The sequence below is a fragment of the Ostrea edulis genome, chromosome 6, assembly GCF_947568905.1.
Source record: "Ostrea edulis chromosome 6, xbOstEdul1.1, whole genome shotgun sequence".
Lineage (NCBI taxonomy): Eukaryota > Metazoa > Mollusca > Bivalvia > Ostreida > Ostreidae > Ostrea > Ostrea edulis.
This window is the reverse complement of record NC_079169.1, coordinates 13,406,599-13,428,813: the sequence shown is the minus strand read 5'-3', so window position 1 is coordinate 13,428,813 and position 22,215 is coordinate 13,406,599. Positions and strand designations below refer to the sequence as shown.

Below are 22,215 nucleotides of genomic sequence, written 5' to 3'. Positions count from 1 at the left end.
TCAATTTGAAAATTCTTGACAGGCATTTTTCATTTCAATTAATTTTATTCAGGTGTAAAATATCACAGAATATCATGATTATGAATTCATAATTACACATTGAAACTTGACGTCGTCTATATAATACTATGCAATTCTAATAATCATAGGCTAAATAACATGGATAGCATGACATGAAACTAAGGATAACCCATAAAAGCTGAAATTAGCTTACCGGGTATTTATGATTACATGATAAATATAATTAGTAGACATGTAAAAAGAATAAAAAAAGACAACTTAGTCTTGGAATTTTTGCAGATTTGATAAATAGTTGTATAATATTCATTGAAAAATACCATGTTGTAATTAATTTGATGATTAGAATTTTATTTTGAAAAATGAATAATAACAATACTGGATCAAGTAATATCCCTTGCCTTAAGCCACTGATGGAAACTTTACAGCTTTTTTGAAAACTTTGCTTTGTGGTCAACTGTCTAATTTTTAGACAGGGAAAGATGTAAAGAAGTTGATCGCAGAATTATTATGAATTATGTGTAACAATCGAATGATCGAATTTTCAGACATAATCAAATTGTTAGATCTGAAATGTTTGCACATGTAATATAAATCCAATACCAGTTTCATTTGAAAATAATTTGTTATATATATGCGAATTCATTCATAACCTTATCTTGAAATATTTACTCTCCGTCTTATTACCTAGCTGAAACTTATACTTGATCTTGAATAAACTTTCAACTTTTAAGATAGGGTATTCACTGCGTTTGAATACGCTTGAACTAAAAAGTGCAATATATATATGTATATGGTTTATCAAAAAAAAATTAAACTGCGAATTTTCAGTTCTTAAGGATGTACTCTACATCGTCATAATGGCTGACTTCCTTTTAAAACATGGATGAACATATAAATTCAACAATATTTGCCTATTTATTTTTAAACAGATCGCCAAGCTGAGTACCTCAGTAGGTAAGCACGTCTACTACAATAAAAAAAAAGCTCGTCTACTACTGAACTGTAGATCGCGGGATCGAGTCCAGGAGGGGTTGTATTTTTTTTAAAATTGCTTTCTACTAAAACCACATAAACCTATATATATATATATATATATATATATATATATATATATATATATATATATATATACATGTAGATAATAATTACTTTTCGCAATGACGGTAAAAGTATAGGTAAAATATATAAAAAAAAAAAAAAAAAAAAAAGATATACCAAGACGTTTAGTAAAGCTTTAACACTTTCATTTCAAATCTTCAGAAACTTTACATTTAGTAACATGAATATATATATATATATATATATATATATATATATATATATATATATTCATAGAACTCTAATCAAAGTGCTCTATTCAATATGCCGATGTGATGAGGTGTTTTTCAATCGAAGGAAGGAACAAGAAGAAAAAAACCGGAAGAAAATTAAACAGCGAAGATAACGAACAGCGATCAAAATAAGAAAGCTAATCCTAAATTATCATCTTGTCAACCTTGTAAAACATATACAAGGTTCAACATGCAATATTGGTGTAGGCAAATCCAGAGCGCCCACACCTGCTGTATGTGTCTGCCCTGGTTAATGAATTTCTACTCGTAGTCAACGATATGGAGTCGCTATTCCAATGCACAATACAACATGTATATACACAGTGCAGTTAGAAGAGAATTTCCGTGTCGTCAGTTACTCTCTACTTCTTGTCACGGCCTCGCTGCAGGCTTACAATGTGTTAATGGGAATGAAGCAGACGATTCAGCCGCTAAGTAATAGATCACGTGGTTTCCATTACTTTTAATGATTTTCCGTCCCTTGTGGTGGATGTGAAGGCACGAGGGGTTTTCTGTCATTGAGTGGAGGCGAAGGAACTTGTTTGGGAGTCAGATTGCAAGGCCGCTCCCATTGTGTGCATGTTGAGGTTTGTTACACGTTTGTTATAAGCGTTTCTTCACATTTCTCCATTAATGTACAATAATGCGCTTTATGCTGCATTGAGAGCGTGTAAATAAAGGTCAGACGCTTCTATCCGCGTGACTGTACTCTCGAACCAGTGGTAAATACAGCTTACGCGCTCTTCATCGATCGATGTGGAAGTAACTCTCTCTTTTAAAAAAAAAAAAAAAAATGTTTAATGATGTTACAATGGTAATGGAATTTTAATTGAAAAGAATCTCAGCGCATGCGTGAGGATTGGGGAAATATATCGTATAGGTGAAATATTTTCAGATTGTTTGAGGAGCAAATTAACGCGTATAGTCCCGAAAAATCGATAAAATTTCCCTTAGCTTAATACTTCACATGCACCCTGCCTTTACGTTGATAACACATTTTAGGAGCTGAGGGGCCACAAACATAATTTGTACAATATACACATTTCATGTTTTTTACAACAGGAATGAAAATAAATGCTGAATTCACGATTATTTGAACACATGCATGCATTCTACATGAATTGCAGTGCATGTTTTTTCTTTTCTTCTGTTTTTGCTCACCTGTATATTTCGCTGGAGAAATCCTAGCGTTAACCTATCGCTCTAAATCTGAAATTCGTATTTTGTTGTAAAACCGTGTTCTTATGACAGTTTTTGTTTGTATCTTTGACTATAGCCAGTGATTAAATTAAAAAATTAAGTTTAAGATTTTATTGAAATAACGATTTCGGTTCTATTGACAGGGCCGTAAGTAGGGTTCTAAATCAGGGGAGGCAGGGGATTGGGGGCCGCCGATTGACTTTACGACTGAAAATGACACTTTTTAAATCCCAATTTATCATGTTTGTGTTTCATTTGTACTATGTAAAGAATCGTAATATGGTGTCAAAGACAAAGGTGCTTGTCTTCATTTTAAACATATATCCTATAATATAACATTTATATAATTTTATTTTCTTTTTTGCCAAAAAATCAGACGAGGCAGTTGCCTCGTCTGCCTCATCGGCAGTTACGGCCCTGATTGAATATGTAACATTATACAGAATCAATTGGTGTACGGAAGACATAAAGTAATCGTGCTTTATTCAGAGCCTCTGGATAGGTTACACAAAATATTGATAACAAAATTTTTAAAACCTTATTTTGTAAAGTTTTCGACACCAAAATGAGAGCCGTTATTACTTTGATTAAATCGTACAAACCCATTCACATGTGTGTACACGCGTGTCTGCAACATTTCAGCTGTCTGCCGTCTTAGGTCAGTGGTCAGCAGATGCAGGCAGCAATATTTAAGCCTCAATGCACACACTAATGTATTCATGCGCCATTATGCCAGGCAGAATGGTTGTAAACATCTGATTTTTCATATACATGTATATAAGTATCGAGAGAAAATAATTCTTTAATTTTCACATATTTCTGACGTACATGTAGTTGTACATGTAGATAAGCTGTATAATTTTACTGCAAAACATTACTAATGACTAGAATACATTGAAACACCACAGCTTTATTGCTGATAAAACATTGTTGCCTGTAAAATATCCCCATGTACACACCGCATTGGGGTTGAGAGGGTGGGTATTCGTAAAGGAAAAGTATGTATATAAAAAAAAAATAAAAAATTGACCCCCTGTAAAAATTGGGAGAGTATTCGTAAAGAAAAAGTATGAATATAAAATAAAATAAGAAAGTTAACCCCAATAAAAATTTAGTGAGTATTCGTAAAGGAAATCTATGAATATAAAATTTTAAAAAGTTAACCCCCTATAAAAATTGAGCATGCGAACTAATGCTTCACATTCATTAAATAGTAGACTTCTGACACAAATTTTCCGGAAGAGGTTTTCTAAGTTGCTAGAACTTGTAACCAATCCCTGTGTATATCTATACAATAAGATATGTTCAAATCGATTCAGTAGACTTTCCCGAGTCTCATCGCCGTAAAATGTCTGAAATATTGCCGAAAACGGTTTAAATCCACAATCAATCATCAATCAATCCCGAGTCTCTTTGTTAGTTTTATGATTTAAAATCTTTGCTGATTCTGTGAAGGAGTGTAGCATATATTTGTGACGAATTGTAAAAATTTCTAGTTACGCGCATGTATGCAAAAGCGTTGATTTGACATTCCTCACAAAATGTATGTGTACACTATGTACCAAATGTAAACACGATTTAATCTGCACTTTTCACAAGGACGTCTTTATCATATACATACACCATGTCTATTCCAGAGACTCCATTAGAAGCTGTCATGTCTGGGGTACGGATCAAAGGTTTGGATCCCAAATCGCTGAGCGCCCATCTCTCCACACGAGGAGTCAGTCCCGGGGGCACTCAAAGTGTTCGAGGTATGGAGATCAACGCATTTAAAAGTATTTCTCTCACACATACTAATTTACTGTACTTATAAATTATGTATTATATGTAATAGAATAAGCAGAATATATAGATATAATATCTATATAATTATCTACCTATATATTATGGAATTCTATACCATTTGAGGAAAAAGTGACAACAGGTACTTCTAATTCTTCAGACAATGGAATAAGCGGGGAGATGTTATTGGAATTTTGCGAGGAGGACATCCACGATGCCTTCTCCATATTCAAGGACAGATTCATCGTACGAAAAACTATACGTGAACACAAACAGAAACTGTTGAACAAACCCACGGGCCTGCAGCATCAACAGCTTTTCCAAGAGAACGCGTCGACTCTAACACAAGGGGATAACCCTGTGAAACTCGCTACAAATAAAACTATTGCACCAAGCGCGTCACAGTCAACGTCACCGCCAAGTGCGTCACAGTCAACGTCACCTTTTCATTCCACACATACGTCTGTAGCATATCCCAGGGTACCCACAATTCACCATCTTCATTATCCACAGCAACATTCACGCCACAATCAGTCGATCAAAGAACCATTTCAGTTGTTGCGATCACACGAAATTAAGGTGGAAAACGTCAGCAAACCAGGGTATTCTTGCTCCAACAGTGGTTCCTTGCCGTCATCACACATGGATGTTCAACCATTTCCTTCGCCAGTCAAAAGTCCTCTTATGCACCACGTGGTATCTAGTTCTGTTGAGGAACGTGTTTCTAGACCGGAAACCGTCATAGTTCCCACAGGAGAACCAATAATGAATATTTCGCAGAATCAAGTTGTCCGATCATTGAACATCATCACGGTGGAAGAGAAACAGAGGATAAGGAGATTTAGTGCGGATGCTCTCTTAGAGAAAAAATGTATTCGTAGCAAACCGAACGAGGCTCAACATTTGGGATCCCTAGCAATCCGCAACGCTGCTCAGGTAGCTCAGATATGGGATAATCCTCCTGTTCTCCGGGAAATTTCAGGTGAAAAGAAAGAACAGTTTGTAAAGTCATTATTGTCCTTCGCCCCTCAGTTAGCAGACAGAATGGACATGGTATGGATCAGATTGCGCGAGGCCCTACAGAACCGCCGGAAGTACTTGTCAGACAAAGAAACAGGAAAAAGACAGACCAAAACACAGCGGCCTAGTCCTTACGAGAAGAGAACCCCTAACAGCCCCATTTTGCTGAAAGTGACGGAGGCGGGGCCAATGATAGATCTTACAGACATTAAGTAGTACTCTAACAAATCAGCAGGGTTTTCATTTTGTCACTTTGTGCACGCAGCTGCTGCCGTTGTTTCTATCGGTATTGTAATCCTTGTATGTATGTGCGTGTGTACTGTCAGAAGAATTACAGCCCTCTTAATTTCAAATATGATTATATTTACTTTGCATTTTCTTTCCCATAATTCGTTGATACACTTTGAAATTATGAAATAAACAAATCAATGAGTATGAATGCGCTTGACCTATATCACTTTTACACATCCTCAATGTTTAACTTACAATTGTTAAGTGTTAGTAATATCAAAGAAATTTGTAATCTTGGTGAATATATTTCTAAACTTTTTTGAATTCAGAAGAATGTTTAGCATGTTATGATCATTGAAATTCTCTCTGTTTCTAGCGATTTATTGATATATTTCGTGAACACGTGTAATAGTACTTGTCGGTTTTTATATTTGTGGAAAGTCAGAGTACAAGTCGTTTGTTTTCCTTGAAAATATATTGTTCATGTAATGAGGAATAAAGAAATTGCCAAAAAGGAAGTATGATAGCATTTTACCAAGTGACTACCTCTGGAAAGTGTGGGGTACCTCTTGGGGGGGGGGGGGGGGGGGGGGCGTTACAAACAACATACTTTGTTCAGTTTACTTCGCAACTTTAATGATTGTGATTATTATGTAGCATAAACAAATATCTTCTTAAAAGGACAGCAGTATTTACCTAACAGAAAACGCAACAGCTCTAGAGATCTAGTGCACATGACTATAGCAAATTACAGAAACCACGTGACCCTGGGCCATGACGGTCGTGCCGCAGTAGGCTCCGGTGTTTTGGCTATTTTTGAAGTTCTGTGAGGGAAATTTACTTTCTTCATTCAGGATTTTCATTTCTAACTACATACTGTAAGTCCATATAGTGAACATTCTGTTAAAAACGTGTTACTTATCGTGTTACTATATTTACATCGAGTTTACCTGTTAATTCCGTCACGCACGGTTTACCTCACGATATATAGTAGTGAACACGGCTCAACTGACTTAGTTTTTTTCTCCTATTTTGTATTATATATTATAAAAATCTCATACAAACAATCTACCATGGAGACTGGGATGATCAAACCTGTCTATATTAGAAACTCTGACATTGTAATTGGCAACAATACTGTTACCGATTATGAGATTCTAGAATCTGTTATCAAATGCACCAGTGATATCAAATGTATACAACGAGATCGTGGACTCTGGAGGATCTACGTAAATACTCTCCAAAGTAGAACCAAACTACTGTCTGAAGGTTTCGACTTTCGAAACACAAATGTTTATGCTTTTGAAACAAACCCTTTCTCAGCTGGTACAAACTCTCCCAAGGAGGAAGTTTTGAGAATCACAATCAAAGGAGTTCCTCTATCCGTTGATGATGGAGAAATTATAAAGATGCTTGATAACTTTGATGTATCTCTTACAAGCCCAATAAAATATGAAAATATACGGCATCCAATAACCCGGAAAATGACAAGTATTCTAAATGGAAACAGGTTTGTCTATGCCAAACCTCTTCCCCAGGGAAAATCTTTGCCAAGATCAGCTATTTGTGCGGGCTTAAAATGTCTCATCTATCACAAAGGTCAACCTTCAAATAAACAGACGCCTATGTGTACTAACTGCTGGGGCGAGCATTGGAGATCCCAGTGTACGAAAACCAAACGCTGCAGAATCTGTCTACAAGAAGGACATGATCCAGGATCTGAATTATGTGATGCCTTTGTAGAAAACCAGAAGGAAGTCATGTCTTTTGCTGGTTCTGAAAATCCTCTTTCCAACTTTTTCCCGTGCTCCCTACATGTATTTGGCGTTCACCATCAATCCTCCGAACACGCATTTCAGTATGTCAAGGCCATTCGAACTGGAGACATCCAAAAAGCGCAGGCTATTCAAGATGTAAACTCAGCCTTAGAAGCCAAAAAATTGGGGAAAGAGATTCACAGCAGTGATGAATTCCTGTCTAAGCGAGAAGAAGTAATGGAGGAAATTCTAAAGTCTAAATATAATCAAGTGGAAGAATATCACGCTGTACTGAAGAAAAGTACGCCCTCCACTATATATGCTGAAGCCGTCTACGACGATTTCTGGGGCACTGGCCTAAATCGGATAGGAACGGATCACACAGATCACAATAAATGGCCCGGCAAAAATATCATGGGTAAGCTTACTCACAAAATCGCTTGTGAAAACAGACCCCCGAGTCGATCAATATCCGTCCCCAGGAACACTCAGTTGTCGGACCAGAGGAACATCTCAGACATGCTCAGCAGCATTCAAAAGAACGATGCTAAAAAGCCGAGAACTGGACGAAACTCCCGAAACAGGAACACAAAAAATAGTGTTAATTCAAAAAAAGAATGTGATCAATCTGTCAATACGCCACAACCAGTGACAACGGATAGGTAACAATCATATATTGCGATTCACGGACTGAAACTGGACAATGGAATTAGATATCTACAACTTATACAAAACTATCTTTTTATATTTTTTTTTGCAATTTTATAGATATGCAAACTTTCTTCAACTTATATACATATACATGTATTTACATATTACTGTATTTTTCCTCAAATTATAGCCTAAATGGATAAGTTTGAAATACTGTCGGTAAATGTTCGAGGATTAAACTCGGACGAAAAAAGAGTTAAGTTATATACATGGTTAAATGATATGAATGTAGATATTATCTTTTTACAAGAAACACACTATATTGAGAAAAATATATTTAAATATGACTCAAGGTGGTTCGGTAAATCGGTTCATTGTTTTAGTGATTCACCTTTTAGTAGAGGTGTTAGCATTCTTTTTAAAAAAGAATTAAAACTAGAAATAATTGAAAAACACGCATCATTGGACGGAAGAAGATTGTTTTTAAAAGCAAAAATACATGGAAAAATAGTTTCACTTGTAAATATTTACGCACCAAACACTATAAAAGAAAGATGTACATTCTTTAAAAAATTGAACAATTTTCTGCAAAAACAAGGTATAACAGAAGATGACAATATCATAATATGCGGGGATTTTAACTGTAAAACAGATAACTTTCATGACCAAAGTACGTCGAAGCTTAAAAAGATTGTTTGTTCTTTTGATTTGTATGATACTTGGCAATCAACACATCCAACTTTTAAAGGTCATACATGGTGTAATTCAGAGGATATCCCTAGTAGTAGAATCGATTATATATTTCTGAATAGAAACTTTACATTCGATTTAAACAATATAATCATACGAAAAATTCCAGGTACAAACTTTGGGAAAAGAATGTCTGACCATAGGTCATTAAAAATAACGTTTAAAATAGATGCAAATAAAAGGGGAAATGGATATTGGAAACTTAATAACTCCCATTTAAATGATTTAAACTATAAAAAAGAAATTCATAGAATTATCGATGAGATACATAATGAAGAATTAGACCCAGTAGATAAGTGGGAAACATTCAAAATAAAATCTCGGGATTTTTCTATTCAGTTTTCAAAAGAATCAAATCTAAATACAAAAGATCGCATTAAATCAATAGAAAAAGAAATAAATGGTATAGAGGAGCTTGATTCTTATAGTATAGATATGAATAAAAAACGTAATCTAGAATCAGAACTAGATAAGTTATATGACAAAAAATGTAAAGGTGCCTTCGTAAGGTCACGATCAAAATGGATGCTGGAAGGCGAAAAATGTTCAAAATTCTTTCTAAATTTAGAGAAAAGTAGGCAGAAACAAAGTGTCATAAAAGAATTGAAAGTTAATGAAGATACTCGCATAGAAAACACCAACGATATTTTGGGTGCTATGTGTGATTTCTACAAAAGTCTATACTCGTCTGATAATATATCAGATGAATGCATAGATAATTATCTATCGTCTATTAATTTAGAAAATGTACTGAGTGAGAATGATGCAAACTATTGTGAGCAGTTTCCATCTCTTGAGGAATGCACTGATGCTGTAACAAATCTAAAAACGAACAAATCTCCAGGACTTGATGGTCTTACAAACGAATTTTACCAATATTTTTGGAATGACATAAAAGACCTATTTTACGAAGCGCTAAAAGTAATATTTGATAATGGTCAAATGACTTTTTCACAGAGAACTGCTGTTATCTCCCTCCTGTATAAAAAAGGAGATGAAACGAACCTTAAAAATTATAGGCCAATTAGTTTGACTAACACGGATTATAAAATAATTGCTTTTATTTTTGCGAGAAGACTTCAAAAGGTTGTAGGAAATATCATTAATGAACATCAATCGGCATACATTAAAGGAAGATATATTGGCGAAAATGCTAGAGTAATTTTAGATATATTCGAATATTGTGAGGAAACAGAAACAGACGGAATATTGCTATTTTTAGATTTCGAAAAGGCGTTCGATTCAATAGAATGGAACTTCTTATTTAAAACTTTAGAGAAATATCATTTTAAACATAATTTTATAAAATGGATGAAAATTCTTTATAAAAATCCGCTATTTCGATTAAAAAACAATGGATGGATCTCAAAAACATGTCCCATGTCGAGAGGCATAAGACAAGGGTGTCCTATTTCGGCAATTCTATATCTATTTGTCGCAGATATTCTAGCCTTAAAGATAAAGAAAAATGATAAAATTTTAGGAATTAAACCCTCTGAATTTAGTAAAGAGTATAAACATGTTCATCATGCAGATGATCTGACACTATTTCTTAAAAGTGTAGAATCTTTAAAGGAGGCTTTAAAAACAATCAATGAATTTTCCAAATATGCAGGATCAAAGCTAAACGTGGATAAAACCGAATGTATATTGACAGGTCCACATAGGTTGCATCGTAACATAGAAAAACTTGAGGGAATAAAAGTAAATACATCATCTGTAAAATGCCTTGGAATATATATTGGCGTAGATAAAGAAGAATGTTACAAAAGAAACTGGATTGATAAAATTGAAAAAATGCAAAAACTGTTTGAGTCATGGAAGAAGAGAAAACTTACAATTTTTGGTAAAACTGAAATAATTAATACTTTAGGCATAAGCAAATTCATTTATGTTGCATCTATACTACCTCTCCCTTGTGAAATTTTTATTAAACAGCTATGTAGAATTATTTTTAATTTTCTATGGGGGTCAAAAGATAGAATAAAAAGAAAAACACTGATTGGTAAAATAGAAGATGGTGGTATTGGAGTAATAGATATACTTACTAAATTCCACGCATTGAAAGCTGCCTGGATACCGCGACTTATAAAAAATGACGGTCATAACTTTATACGTTCACACCTTGATAAACTATTAAGAGCTTATAATGTAAATCTAGAATATATATTGAAAATGAATTGTACTGATTTAAAGAACTTTGATATATTTACCAAACTTCCACAATTTTATAAAGAGGTGTTTATTTACTTTAATCAATGTAAAAAAATTCCTAATGTTCAAAATATGAACAATAACGAAATATTACAAGAACCAATTTGGAATAATAAGCATTTTTTGTTTAATGGCAAGACTATATATTTTAAAAATTGGATAAAAAATATTAAATATGTAAAAGATTTGTTCAATGATAGCGGTTTTAAGACCATTGATGAAATAAGCAAAGAAATTTGCAAAAAAGCAAATGTACTTTGTGAATATAAAATAGTCAAATCAGCTTTTAAATACATAAGAGAGAAAATTCATGGATACGAATCAAAATTTATAAACATAAAAGATAAAAGATATTTCAATTTTACTAATAAATATTGTACGGTTGAAAAACAAAAATGTAAATTTTTCTATGAAATACTTTTGAGTAAATTGTTTATATCACCTAAGCACCATAATTTATATCACAAAGAATATAATGTCAGTAAAGAAATGTGGAAACACATTTATCAACAAAAAATCAAGTTAGCTTTAGATAGAAATATTGCTGAATTTAATTATAAACTGATGCATAATTTGCTTTCCTGTAAAAAATACATGTTTAAATGGAAAAAAGAATCTTCTGACAAATGTTCTCTGTGTCTAGAAACAGAAGATATGAGACATCTTATATATGAGTGTAAAAATGTTTCATTGGTTTAGAATATGGTGTCTTTTGGCGTGCAAAGTCAATATTCAATGGAAAAGTATTGTTATTGGTTTTTATTTTGAATGTAATCAAAGCACACGCCTGCTTAATAACTTTATTTCCTTCATTGCTTTGAAGATATACAAATATAAAATGTTTTGTAGACTAAGTAATCTTGAAGAAACTGAATATAGCATATCAAATCATGTCAAGAAGTGTACAGTTTTGTGGTGTAAAGTTATAAAGTATAGTAATTATGCATTGAAAACAAATGCTATTGAACATTTCATAAACCTGTTGTAATTTGTATCTATATTTTTTCTGCAATGTATTGCATTGTACCTGTGCTATTGTACTACTGATGGTATTAATATGAGTAATAAACTATGAAATCATAAAAAAAAAAAAATTACAGACAGAACAAGATTGTCAATTAAACATTCGCCAATGAATGGACTCCTAAATGAAAATGTATAAAATTTTGTCCAATTGCAAACTTTTATGTATGACGGAGAAATATACAACTTATCTGTGATTTTGAATTAATTAAAGTTAAAAGTAATCAATGAAAGGTGAAGATAACAAAATAGTGGTCAATCTCATAATACAAAATTAAGAGTAGGACAAACACGGACCCCTGAAAATATGAGGTGGTTACAGGTGCTTAGGATGAGTAAGTATCCTCTGTTGACAGTCGCATCCGCTGTGATTTGTATAAATGGAGTAATTCGTAGTTAAAATCAGTGTTTAAAGAACAGTTAATTTGAGACACGACTGACATCATTTAACGACGGGTGTATTTGAAAATTAGAGCACTATAACGACCATATAATTTCACAAAAGACTGGCTTTAAACGAAATTTGAAACCCCTACAACAATTTGTCAGTAGCCTGCCTCGATTTAAAAACTGATATATCATACACAGAACAATCTCTTGCGTACCGAATGAATTGATAGATATAAACACCATATGCAAATGATAATGGAATATTGCTACATAAATATGGGAAGTTGACGATGGATCAGCTGAAATCATTTCATTTGTCTGAATTGACCTGATGCTTTGTCGTTGATATTTATTTTCAATACGAAGCAGATGTGGAGTACTCCTGTGTCTTCTATTTCGAGTTCACTGGGTTATATCGAATCAACATATGAATGAAAGGTGAAGATAACGAACACTAATCAATCTCATAACTCCTATAAGCAATACAAAACAGATAGTTGAGCAAACACAGACCCCTGGACACACCAGATGTGGGATCAGGTGCCTAGGAGGAATAAGCATCCCCTGTCGACCGGTCACACCCACCGTGAGTCCTATATCTTGATCAGGTAAACAGAGTTATCCGTAGTCAAAATCAATGTGCCAAGAACGGTCTAACAATTGGTATGAAATGCGTCAGACAGCATTTGACCCAATGATAGGTTGTATTGGCAAACTAGATGAATGAAAATTATTATTGTTGATAGATAAAACGTCGTCGATATACATGTATTCAAATGTCGAAATGAAGGTCAGAGGAAGATATTTTTCCTCTCATGTAGAAGCTTTTGAATAAACACTGCTACATAAAAATATAAAAACAGGTTAGCTAACAAAGGAGCACAATTCGTGCCCATATAAATTCTAACAGACCGCGGCTTTATTCATTTTAATGTAAAATACTGCATGATTGTAGAAAATTAGTTATTGTTGTCAAAACCCCAAAATGCATCATATTTAACATTTTCTTTCATCAAGCGAATAATTGTGTTACACAATATCTGTAAATATATTGAAGTAATGATAGAGAAAGCAAGTTTTCAAGATTGATTAGATGCCTTAATTACTCTGGGCATGTATGATAAATTTGTATCTATATCAACATGCTTGTGTTTCTCTACACTTTGTAAATACAAAGTTTGTGAGAGGATATTGACAGTCAACACGAAAAATGCTATCTGATGTTTTTCATACCAATTGCTAGACAGTTCTTGGCATACTGAGTTTAACTGATCAATATATAGGGCTCACGTGGGTGTGACCGTTCGACAGGGTATGATTGCTCCTCTAGACACCTGATCCCTCCTCTGGTATATCCATGGGTCCGTGTTTGCCCAAATCTATTTTGCATTCCTTTTGGGAGTTATGAGATACATTGTCAGAATGGATTAAAAGTACGCGTATAAGAGGAATATTAAAATCCCGCATTAGGCATATTAAAACAAAAGTACATACCATCTATCCTTCTAGTAAACCAGAAGTGATAACAGAATTAGATAGGTTACATGAGAAATATGATTTGTTTTCAGCTGACAAAGCTTCTAACAACATTGTCTTTGTAGGGCTCATTATTACAACTTTATTTGAAACGAATTTGGCATTGATTTCGAATTTGGTAATCGAACTTATACTCCAACTGTCCTTTCAAAAGACGAAATTCTTCAAAACCATATTTCGGTTTTAGACACATTTAATATCCCAGTCAATAGGTCGGATGAATATGAGTTACCATACCTATACTGGATTCCTAAACTTCATAAAAACCCTTACAAAACAAATACATTGCTGAATCCAGTAAATATTTTACGAAACCCCTATCTTTGCTCTTCACGAAAATATTAACAGCCTTGAAGGAGAAAATTTAAATGTACTGTGCGACTACATATGCCAGAAGTGGTGTAAATCAAATGTGGATTCTAAAAAAATTCTAAAGAACGTTTAGCAAACTTGAAATCGCAAAACTTTTCTCAAATTAACAACATCAAAACGTATTACTTTTCCACACTTTACACGACCAATCCTCATGATGAATTAAATAAAGACTAGACTTTTTGACATCATAGACAGCTGCTTCTTCAACAAAAATGGAAAACGCAAATATCCCTATCTAGTGATCAGTCTTCCAAAAAATTGCTTTGAAAAAGGGTCTCCGTGGCCAAGTGGTTAGAGCATTGCGCTCAAAATCACGCGGCCTCTCACCTCTGGTTGGAGCGGGTTCGAATCCCGCTCGCGCCGGTAAGTGAGAAAGTTTCCCAGTTTACTTTCGGATGGTTGGTGGTTTCTTCCCAGGTACATTGTATCTGGGTTCTCTCTTCCACCAATAAAAAACTGGGCGCCACCAGATAACTGAAACATTGTTGAGTGTGGCGGAAAACAGCAATCAATCAATCAATCCAAAAAATTGCTTTGTTAAATGGCCACGCAGAAGTACTCTGAAACTGAAATGAAAAACATGCTGGAGTTCCTCATTGACAATATCTTCGTGATCTTTGGTGATCATTTCTTCAAACAGTCTGTTGAAATTCCTATGGGCACGAATTGTGCTCCTTCGTTAGCTGACCTGTTTTTATATTCCTATGAAGCAGAAGTTATTCAAAAAGGTTTACATGAGAAGAAAAAATCTCTTGCTTTGGCCTTTAATTCTACGACGTATTATCTATTAACAATAATAACTTTCATTCATTCGATTCGATATATCTCGGTAAATCGAAATGAAAGACACCACAGAGTCTTCCACTTCTGCTTTATACTTAGATATTTTATTGAAAATCAACAGCTCAACTTTATGACAAACAGGATGATTTCAGCTTCTCCATTGTCAACTTCCCACATTTATGTAGCAATTATCCATTATCACCTGCATACGGTGTTTATATATCTCAACTGATTCAATACAAAGCAGCTTGTTCTGCTTATGGTCAGTTTTTAAATCGAGGCAAGCTACTGAAAAACAAGTTGATGGTACAGGGGTTCCAACAGTCTAGTTTAAAGTAAACATTTCGCAAATTCTATGATCGTTATAACAATGTAGTTTGCCAATACAACCTATCATTCGGTGAAATGCTGTCTGACGTGTTTCATACCGATTGTAAGGCCGTTTTGGCACACTGATTTTGACGACGGATAACTCCGTTTATCTGATCAACATATAGGGCTCACGGCGGGTGTGAGCGGTCGACAGGGGATGCTTACTCCTCCTAGTCAACTGATCCCACCTGTGGTATATCCAGGGGACCGTGTTTGCCCAAGTCTTAAGTTTGTATTGCTTAGAGGAGTTATGAGATTAATCACTGTTCGTTATCTTCACCTTTCATTAATTACTGTTTGTTATCTTCACCTTTCATTAATCACTGTTCGTTATCTTCACCTTTCATTCATCACTGTTCGTTATCTTCACCTTTCATTAATCACTGTTTGTTATCTTCACCTTTCATTGATCACTGTTTGTTATATTCACCTTTCATTAATCACCGTTTGTTATCTTCACCTTTCATTGATCACTGATTGTTATCTTCACCTTTCATTCATCACTGTTCGTTATATTCACCTTTCATTGATCACTGTTTGTTTTCATCACCTTTCATTGATCACTGTTCGTTATATTCACCTTTCATTGATCACTGTTTGTTATCTTCACCTTTCATTCATCACTGTTCGTTATCTTCACCTTTCATTCATTACTGTTCGTTATCTTCACCTTTCATTAATAACTGTTTGTTATCTTCACCTTTCATTGATCACTGTTATATTCACCTTTCATTAATCATTGTTTGTTATCATCACCTTTCATTAACTACTGTTTGTTATCTTCACCTTTCATTAATTACTGTTCCTTATCTTCACCTTTCATTAATCACTGTTTGTTATCTTCACCTTTCATTGATCACTGTTTGTTATCATCACCTTTCATTAATCACCGTTTGTTATCATCACCTTTCATTAATCACTGTTTGTTATCTTCACCTTTCATTGATCACTGTTCGTTATCTTCACCTTTCATTAATCACTGTTTGTTATCTTCACCTTTCATTAATTATGTTTGTTATCTTCACCTTTCATTAATCATTGTTTGTTATCTTCACCTTTCATTAATCATTGTTTGTTATCTTCACCTTTCATTAATCACTGTTTGTTATATTCACCTTTCATTAATCACTGTTTGTTATCTTCACCTTTCATTAATCATTGTTTGTTATCATCACCGTTCATTAATCACCGTTTGTTATCTTCACCTTTCATCGATCACTGTTTGTTATTTTCACCTTTCATTAATCATTGTTTGTTATCTTCACCTTTCATTAATCATTATTTATTATCTTCACCTTTCATTAATTATGTTTGTTATCTTCACCTTTCATTAATCATTGTTTGTTATCTTCACCTTTCATTGATCACTGTTTGTTATCTTCACCTTTCATTAACTACTGTTTGTTATTATCACCTTTCATTAATCGCTGTTCGTTATCTTCACCTTTCATTAATCACAGTTTGTTATCTTCACCTTTCATTGATCACTGTTTGTTATCTTCACCTTTCATTAATCACAGTTTGTTATCTTCACCTTTCATTGATCATTGTTTGTTATCTTCATCTTTCATTAATTATTGTTTGTTATCTTCATCTTTCATTGATCACTGTTTGGTATCTTCACCTTTCATTAATCACTCTTTGTTATCTTCACCTTTCATTGATCACTGTTTGGTATCTTCACCTTTCATTAACTACTGTTTGTTATCTTCACCTTTCATTAATCATTGTTTGTTATCTTCATCTTTCATTAATCATTGTTTGTTATCTTCACCTTTCATTCATCACTGTTTGTTATCTTCACCTTTCATTAATCACTGTTATCTTCACCTTTCATTAATCATTGTTATATTCACCTTTCATTAATCACTGTTTGTTATCTTCACCTTTCATTGATGATATTGAAATAAAAACATGTTTGATATATAAACTGCTTCATAAAAATAATGTTCGGGAAATAAATCTCTATTTACATACACTTAGAATGTTATACAAAATGTATTTCAATATTGTTGCAACAAACAAGATCATCTACATGCTTTTAGATGTGATGTAGATAACTTTTATTTATGAATGCATGCAGTCTGCATGAATCTACTGTATTCGTATCTACTGTTACCGGTAAAAAGAAAGAAACAAGTTTAAATAACAGAGATGAATATAAGGAATAAATGCCTAGTCTGGTTTTTTTCACGGAAGTCATTAAAATATTAGCAACATGAAATATTTTCTGCACAATCGACTTGACCAATTACACATGTACATGCATAGGAATTATTAGTATTGATAAGTATCTGATGCTTCTATAATTTTCAAACTCCCTGTAATACAAACAGACTAGGAAATATACATTTCTTATTGCAGGGAATGATCTGACCACTATCAATAAAATGAATGAATCACTTGAAACATTAAATAGTACAATAACTCATCTAGTTTTTCTCTAGTGTCGGAGAGATTTTGTACACTGTGCAACATGGAAAATAACAAATAAATGTAGCACTCTGTATGTTGAGATTGTTGCTATGGATATATACATGTGTAGTAGATATAACACTGTATATTGAGATTGTTGCTATGGAGATATACATGTGTAGTAGATATAACACTGTATATTGAGATTGTTGCTATGGAGATATACATGTGTAGTAGATATAACACTGTATATTGAGATTGTTGCTATGGAGATATACATGTGTAGTAGATATAACACTGTATATTGAGAATGTTGCTATGGAGATATACATGTGTAGTAGATATAACACTGTATATTGAGATTGTTGCTATGGAGATATACACTTGTAGTAGTGATACAGTCTTGGCAAAGACTTCTAGTTGCCATTGCAAAACGCATGTAGTGTGTGAAATTCAAAGCGCGTTGCGGAAATTATTTAGGAGAGTCATTTCAGGAAGATTCATTCCGTATATAGAATCGTTGTGACGAGAACCATATCTGTGTTCAGAATCCTGTTTGTATTCCGAGCTGGTTTTTAAAAAATATTATGTATGCCATGAAGTTACTTTTAACAGTAGTTGTTTATTCCAGTTTAGCAGCAGTTGTTTATTCCGTTACAAGGTCCGAGAAAACGATGCTATGTAGGTAAGAATCGCATATAGTGTATGTAACGTAGAACTTACTCTTTTTATGTAACCATAGACTGATGACATATTATACAGTGTCTGTAACATAGAAATTACTCTTTTTATGTTAGCATAGACTATTGACGCATTGTGAAGTCTGCGATTTAACAGAAATGTCTTTTTTCTTAATTCAGCGATAGCAACAAAACGTGTTGTACAGATTTCAAGCTGGTAAATGGTGTTTGTGAACGTAAGTCCATGTCGTTTCTGTCACATTTTTATTTCAGTTTTGTTTTGTCAAATCAAACGTAGCTTTATTCTGCTTGGGACCTCTTTTAAATTGTAAATACCCCTTTATTAAACCTCAATCTATTGGAGCATAAAACCGCCAGTCCGTGCTCTCAGTAGGATCAGTAGGAACCGAACTGTCCAGCAAGAAGGACGCATTCATCTGAGCACTCTTTCACCAGAATCTTGTGACAGCAATTACAAAATAACTATTGCAGACACTCTGGCTTTGTTGTAAATGTTGCCCGCGTTCAGCTTGTTCTAAGGTGTTACCTTGTAGTGTGTACCAAGTACACGTGTACCATGTACAACAGTATAGAAACCAAACACTTTGGGAGAGCATCGACATGTGTGTTGTGTCCACGCATGAAAGCAGTCATCAGTGTAGTGGATCTGTGTATAAACCAGACGCCATTTAAGGAACTTTTACGCTCAACGCCATAAACCGGGAGCAGAAACTTAAATTTTAGTTGTATACCAAATAAATGTGTAAATTGTTTCTGTTACTTTATCATTTATCACATTATAGCACGGTTATCCGTGACAGTTTCTTAGTTGATCTATTTTGAAAATCTAAGTGTTTCCTTTTTATAATGATCGACATTTTCTCTCTTGTCTGAAAATAAAATCATTTTAGGCTGCATTGGATCATGGGGACTTAATTGTAACAGGACCTGTCCCGATGGATTTTATGGTTTCGGTTGCCGGTTAAGGTGTGCCTGTGAAAATAACCAGACCTGTCACAGTAAAATTGGATGCAACCAAAATTATACAGGTGTGATTTTTCTGTACACAGTTTCTCGTCTTATTAATCAATAATTTCTTTTTTCTTGGAATGATGTAAACTTGACAGTCTTTCCGACATATTCAAAATATTGAATTCTTTCTAAATATGTAGTATAGAATATTTTCCATCTGAATCTCCCAACTGGGTATTTTGTAAAGATTTGTTTCATTATTATGGTATTGAAGCTTTTATTATCAAATCAACTTCAATCCTATCTGAAGGATTTGTTTCCATGTAGAGTCAATGCGGTCTCGCTCGCTCCCAATCTTCGGGATCGCTGCTGGTGCTTCCGGTGTCATCGGTTGTTTGTGTCTACTTATCACGTGCTGCGTCCTATGGAAACGGTAGGTTCTTCTGCCACAGGTATATTTATCTAAAATCAAAGCATTTGTACTAAAAGGAGAAATAATACAAAATGTATAAAAAGTACAAACTTCCTGGGAAACCGATGAAGTTTTCCAAAGTAGTTTAGAATGTTCTAATGTGATAATCATTTGTGTAGGAAGACGAACAATAAAGACAGGCGAACTGCTGTAAATACAAATGGCGAGTATTTAGAAAGAAAGTGAATCTGTCAAAACAACTGTCATGTTCCATTACAAATCACAAAATATCCTAACGTCTGAGTGACTGTTTCTATGGTAATCCTAACGTCAGAGTGACTGTTTCTATGGTAATCCTAACGTCAGAGTGACTGTTTCTATGGTAATCCTAACGTCTGAGTGACTGTTTCTGTGGTAATCCTAACGTCTGAGTGACTGTTTCTATGGTAATCCCAACGTCTGAATGAATGTTTCTATGGTAATCCAGGGCCTCCATGGCCGAGTGGTTAGATCATTGCGCTCAAAATCACACGGCCTCTCACCTCTGTCGGCGTGGGTTCGAATCCCGCTCGCGGCGGTAAGTCTTAAAGTTTCCCAGTTTATTTTCAGAAGGTCGGTGGTCTCTTCCCAGGTGCATTGTTTCTGGGTTCTCTCTTCCACCAACAAAAACTGGGCGCCACCAGATAACTGAAAAATTGTTGAGTGTGGCGTAAAAACATCAATCAATCAATCTATTGTAATCCTAACGTCTGTGTGACTGTTTTTATGGTAATCCTAACGTCAGAGTGACTGTTGCTATGGTAATCCTAACGTCAGAGTGACTGTTTCTAATCCTAAAGTCTGAGTGACTGTTTCTATGGTAATTCTAACGTCTGAGTGGCTATTGCTATGGTAATCCTAACGTCAGAGTGACTATTGCTATGGTAATCCTAACGTAAGAGTGACTGTTTCTAATCCTAACGTGTGAGTGACTGTTTCTATGGTAATCCTAACGTCTGAGTGAATGTTTCTATGGTAATGTTTTGGTGAGATTTTGTAATGAATCTTCACAATTATATTCTTCGTACAATGAAAACGTAGTTTGATACTTGATATGAGTAGAAGTGATATTTTCGTCTTTGGTAGATGATGTGGTGAATTATGACGAGACTGAATCTAGGTATAGCAGTATTAGGGGGTCCATCATATCCCAGGATTCTCATATTGACCATGTTTCGTATGATGACCTGTGCTCTTCTTCCTACGATGTGATCTCAAGAACTGGCAACATGATGTCTAGAAGTGATATTGCTGAATCTGACGCTACACCAAAATATGTAGCAATGGCCTCCATTCCAGGTAAAGGAATCATTTCCAACCCATCAGATAACGAAGCTTATGTCAAGTGTTCTCATAGGAGAAACTTCTTCCCTGCATCTCAGTCTGTGCGTGTATATGAGAAATGTCGAGAATCTGTTGACGAATACGATCATCTTGATTCGAAGAGAGCCTGTACACTTCCACCAACAGCGACGCCAAGATTTCCACTGGAAGTGGAAGAGTTCAAGATTTTCACTAAAGAGACAATCCTGGCCCATTCGTCAGGCATGTGCACGATATATGACAAAGTGAATTCTAACAGAAGTAATCGACATCGACCACAACCAAAACTAACCAGACATGACGATAGGCGACCATACAGCACGTTGAAACACGACCGAATCGTTTAACTTTACTGTATCGTAGCATATGTGTATATATTATCATTTATTTACTTCACATATGTCTGTATTCACATAATTTGCATGCATGTAGTTCTTTAAAGCATTCTCTTAATACAGATTTTAATGAAGAATGCTACATCGTTATAATGGCTGACTTCCTTTTAAAACATGAATGAAAATATAACTATTAGCAATATTTGCATATTCCTTTTAAAGATTCACTAGCTGGATAGCTCGTTCGGTGAATGAGTCGACTGCTCATCTCTTGTTCGTGGGTTCGAATTCAGTAGTTACTACTAAAAGCGGACTTTTTACTAAATAAGTAAATTTGAAATTTTTTAATTTCAAAGTATTATTATTCGTATCCTCCGCTTTTCATGTACTTCAAATTTATCTGGCGTATCATTCTTCCGTAGTTATAATTTTAATCAGTTCAAGTTATGATCAACTAGATACGTAGTATATTTCAACTATCCATAATCTTTAAGATCCCTACTCTTGCTCAAGTTGCATCGAGTACTTTCTGAATTGATAATGATTGGATATTGAAGATTTGGTTAAATCACAATTATGACAAAGTGAAGGTAACGAACA

At 34.3% G+C, this 22,215-nt stretch overlaps 1 protein-coding gene across 2 annotated transcripts; it reads left to right on the top strand.

Annotated features, from left to right (window-relative positions):
- The first annotated feature begins 1,382 nt into the window (after window positions 1-1,382).
- LOC125647638 (multiple epidermal growth factor-like domains protein 10) lies at window positions 1,383-21,817 on the top strand. 2 transcript variants are annotated; one of them, XM_048874392.2, is made up of 8 exons: window positions 1,383-1,939; window positions 4,190-4,306; window positions 18,486-18,539; window positions 18,715-18,770; window positions 19,446-19,583; window positions 19,834-19,939; window positions 20,098-20,141; window positions 21,044-21,817. In XM_048874392.2, exons 1-8 carry the CDS (start codon window positions 1,932-1,934, stop codon window positions 21,625-21,627), a joined length of 1,107 nt encoding a protein of 368 aa, XP_048730349.2. In that variant the 5' UTR covers window positions 1,383-1,931; the 3' UTR covers window positions 21,628-21,817. The 2 variants fall into 2 exon arrangements, with proteins under 2 accessions (XP_048730349.2, XP_048730348.1); XM_048874391.2 differs by lacking the exons at window positions 18,486-18,539; window positions 18,715-18,770; window positions 19,446-19,583; ... (1 more) ...; window positions 20,098-20,141; window positions 21,044-21,817 and adding an exon at window positions 4,498-6,102 and having other exon boundaries at window positions 1,921-1,939.
- Window positions 21,818-22,215: the final 398 nt, after the last annotated feature.

Coding starts and splice junctions, on each gene's coding strand:
- LOC125647638 (XM_048874391.2), top strand. CDS start 4,210: ATGTCTGGGGTACGGATCAAAGGTTTGGATCCCAAATCGCTGAGCGCC. Junction 4,307..4,497: donor GGGCACTCAAAGTGTTCGAG/GTATGGAGATCA, acceptor CTAATTCTTCAG/ACAATGGAATAAGCGGGGAG.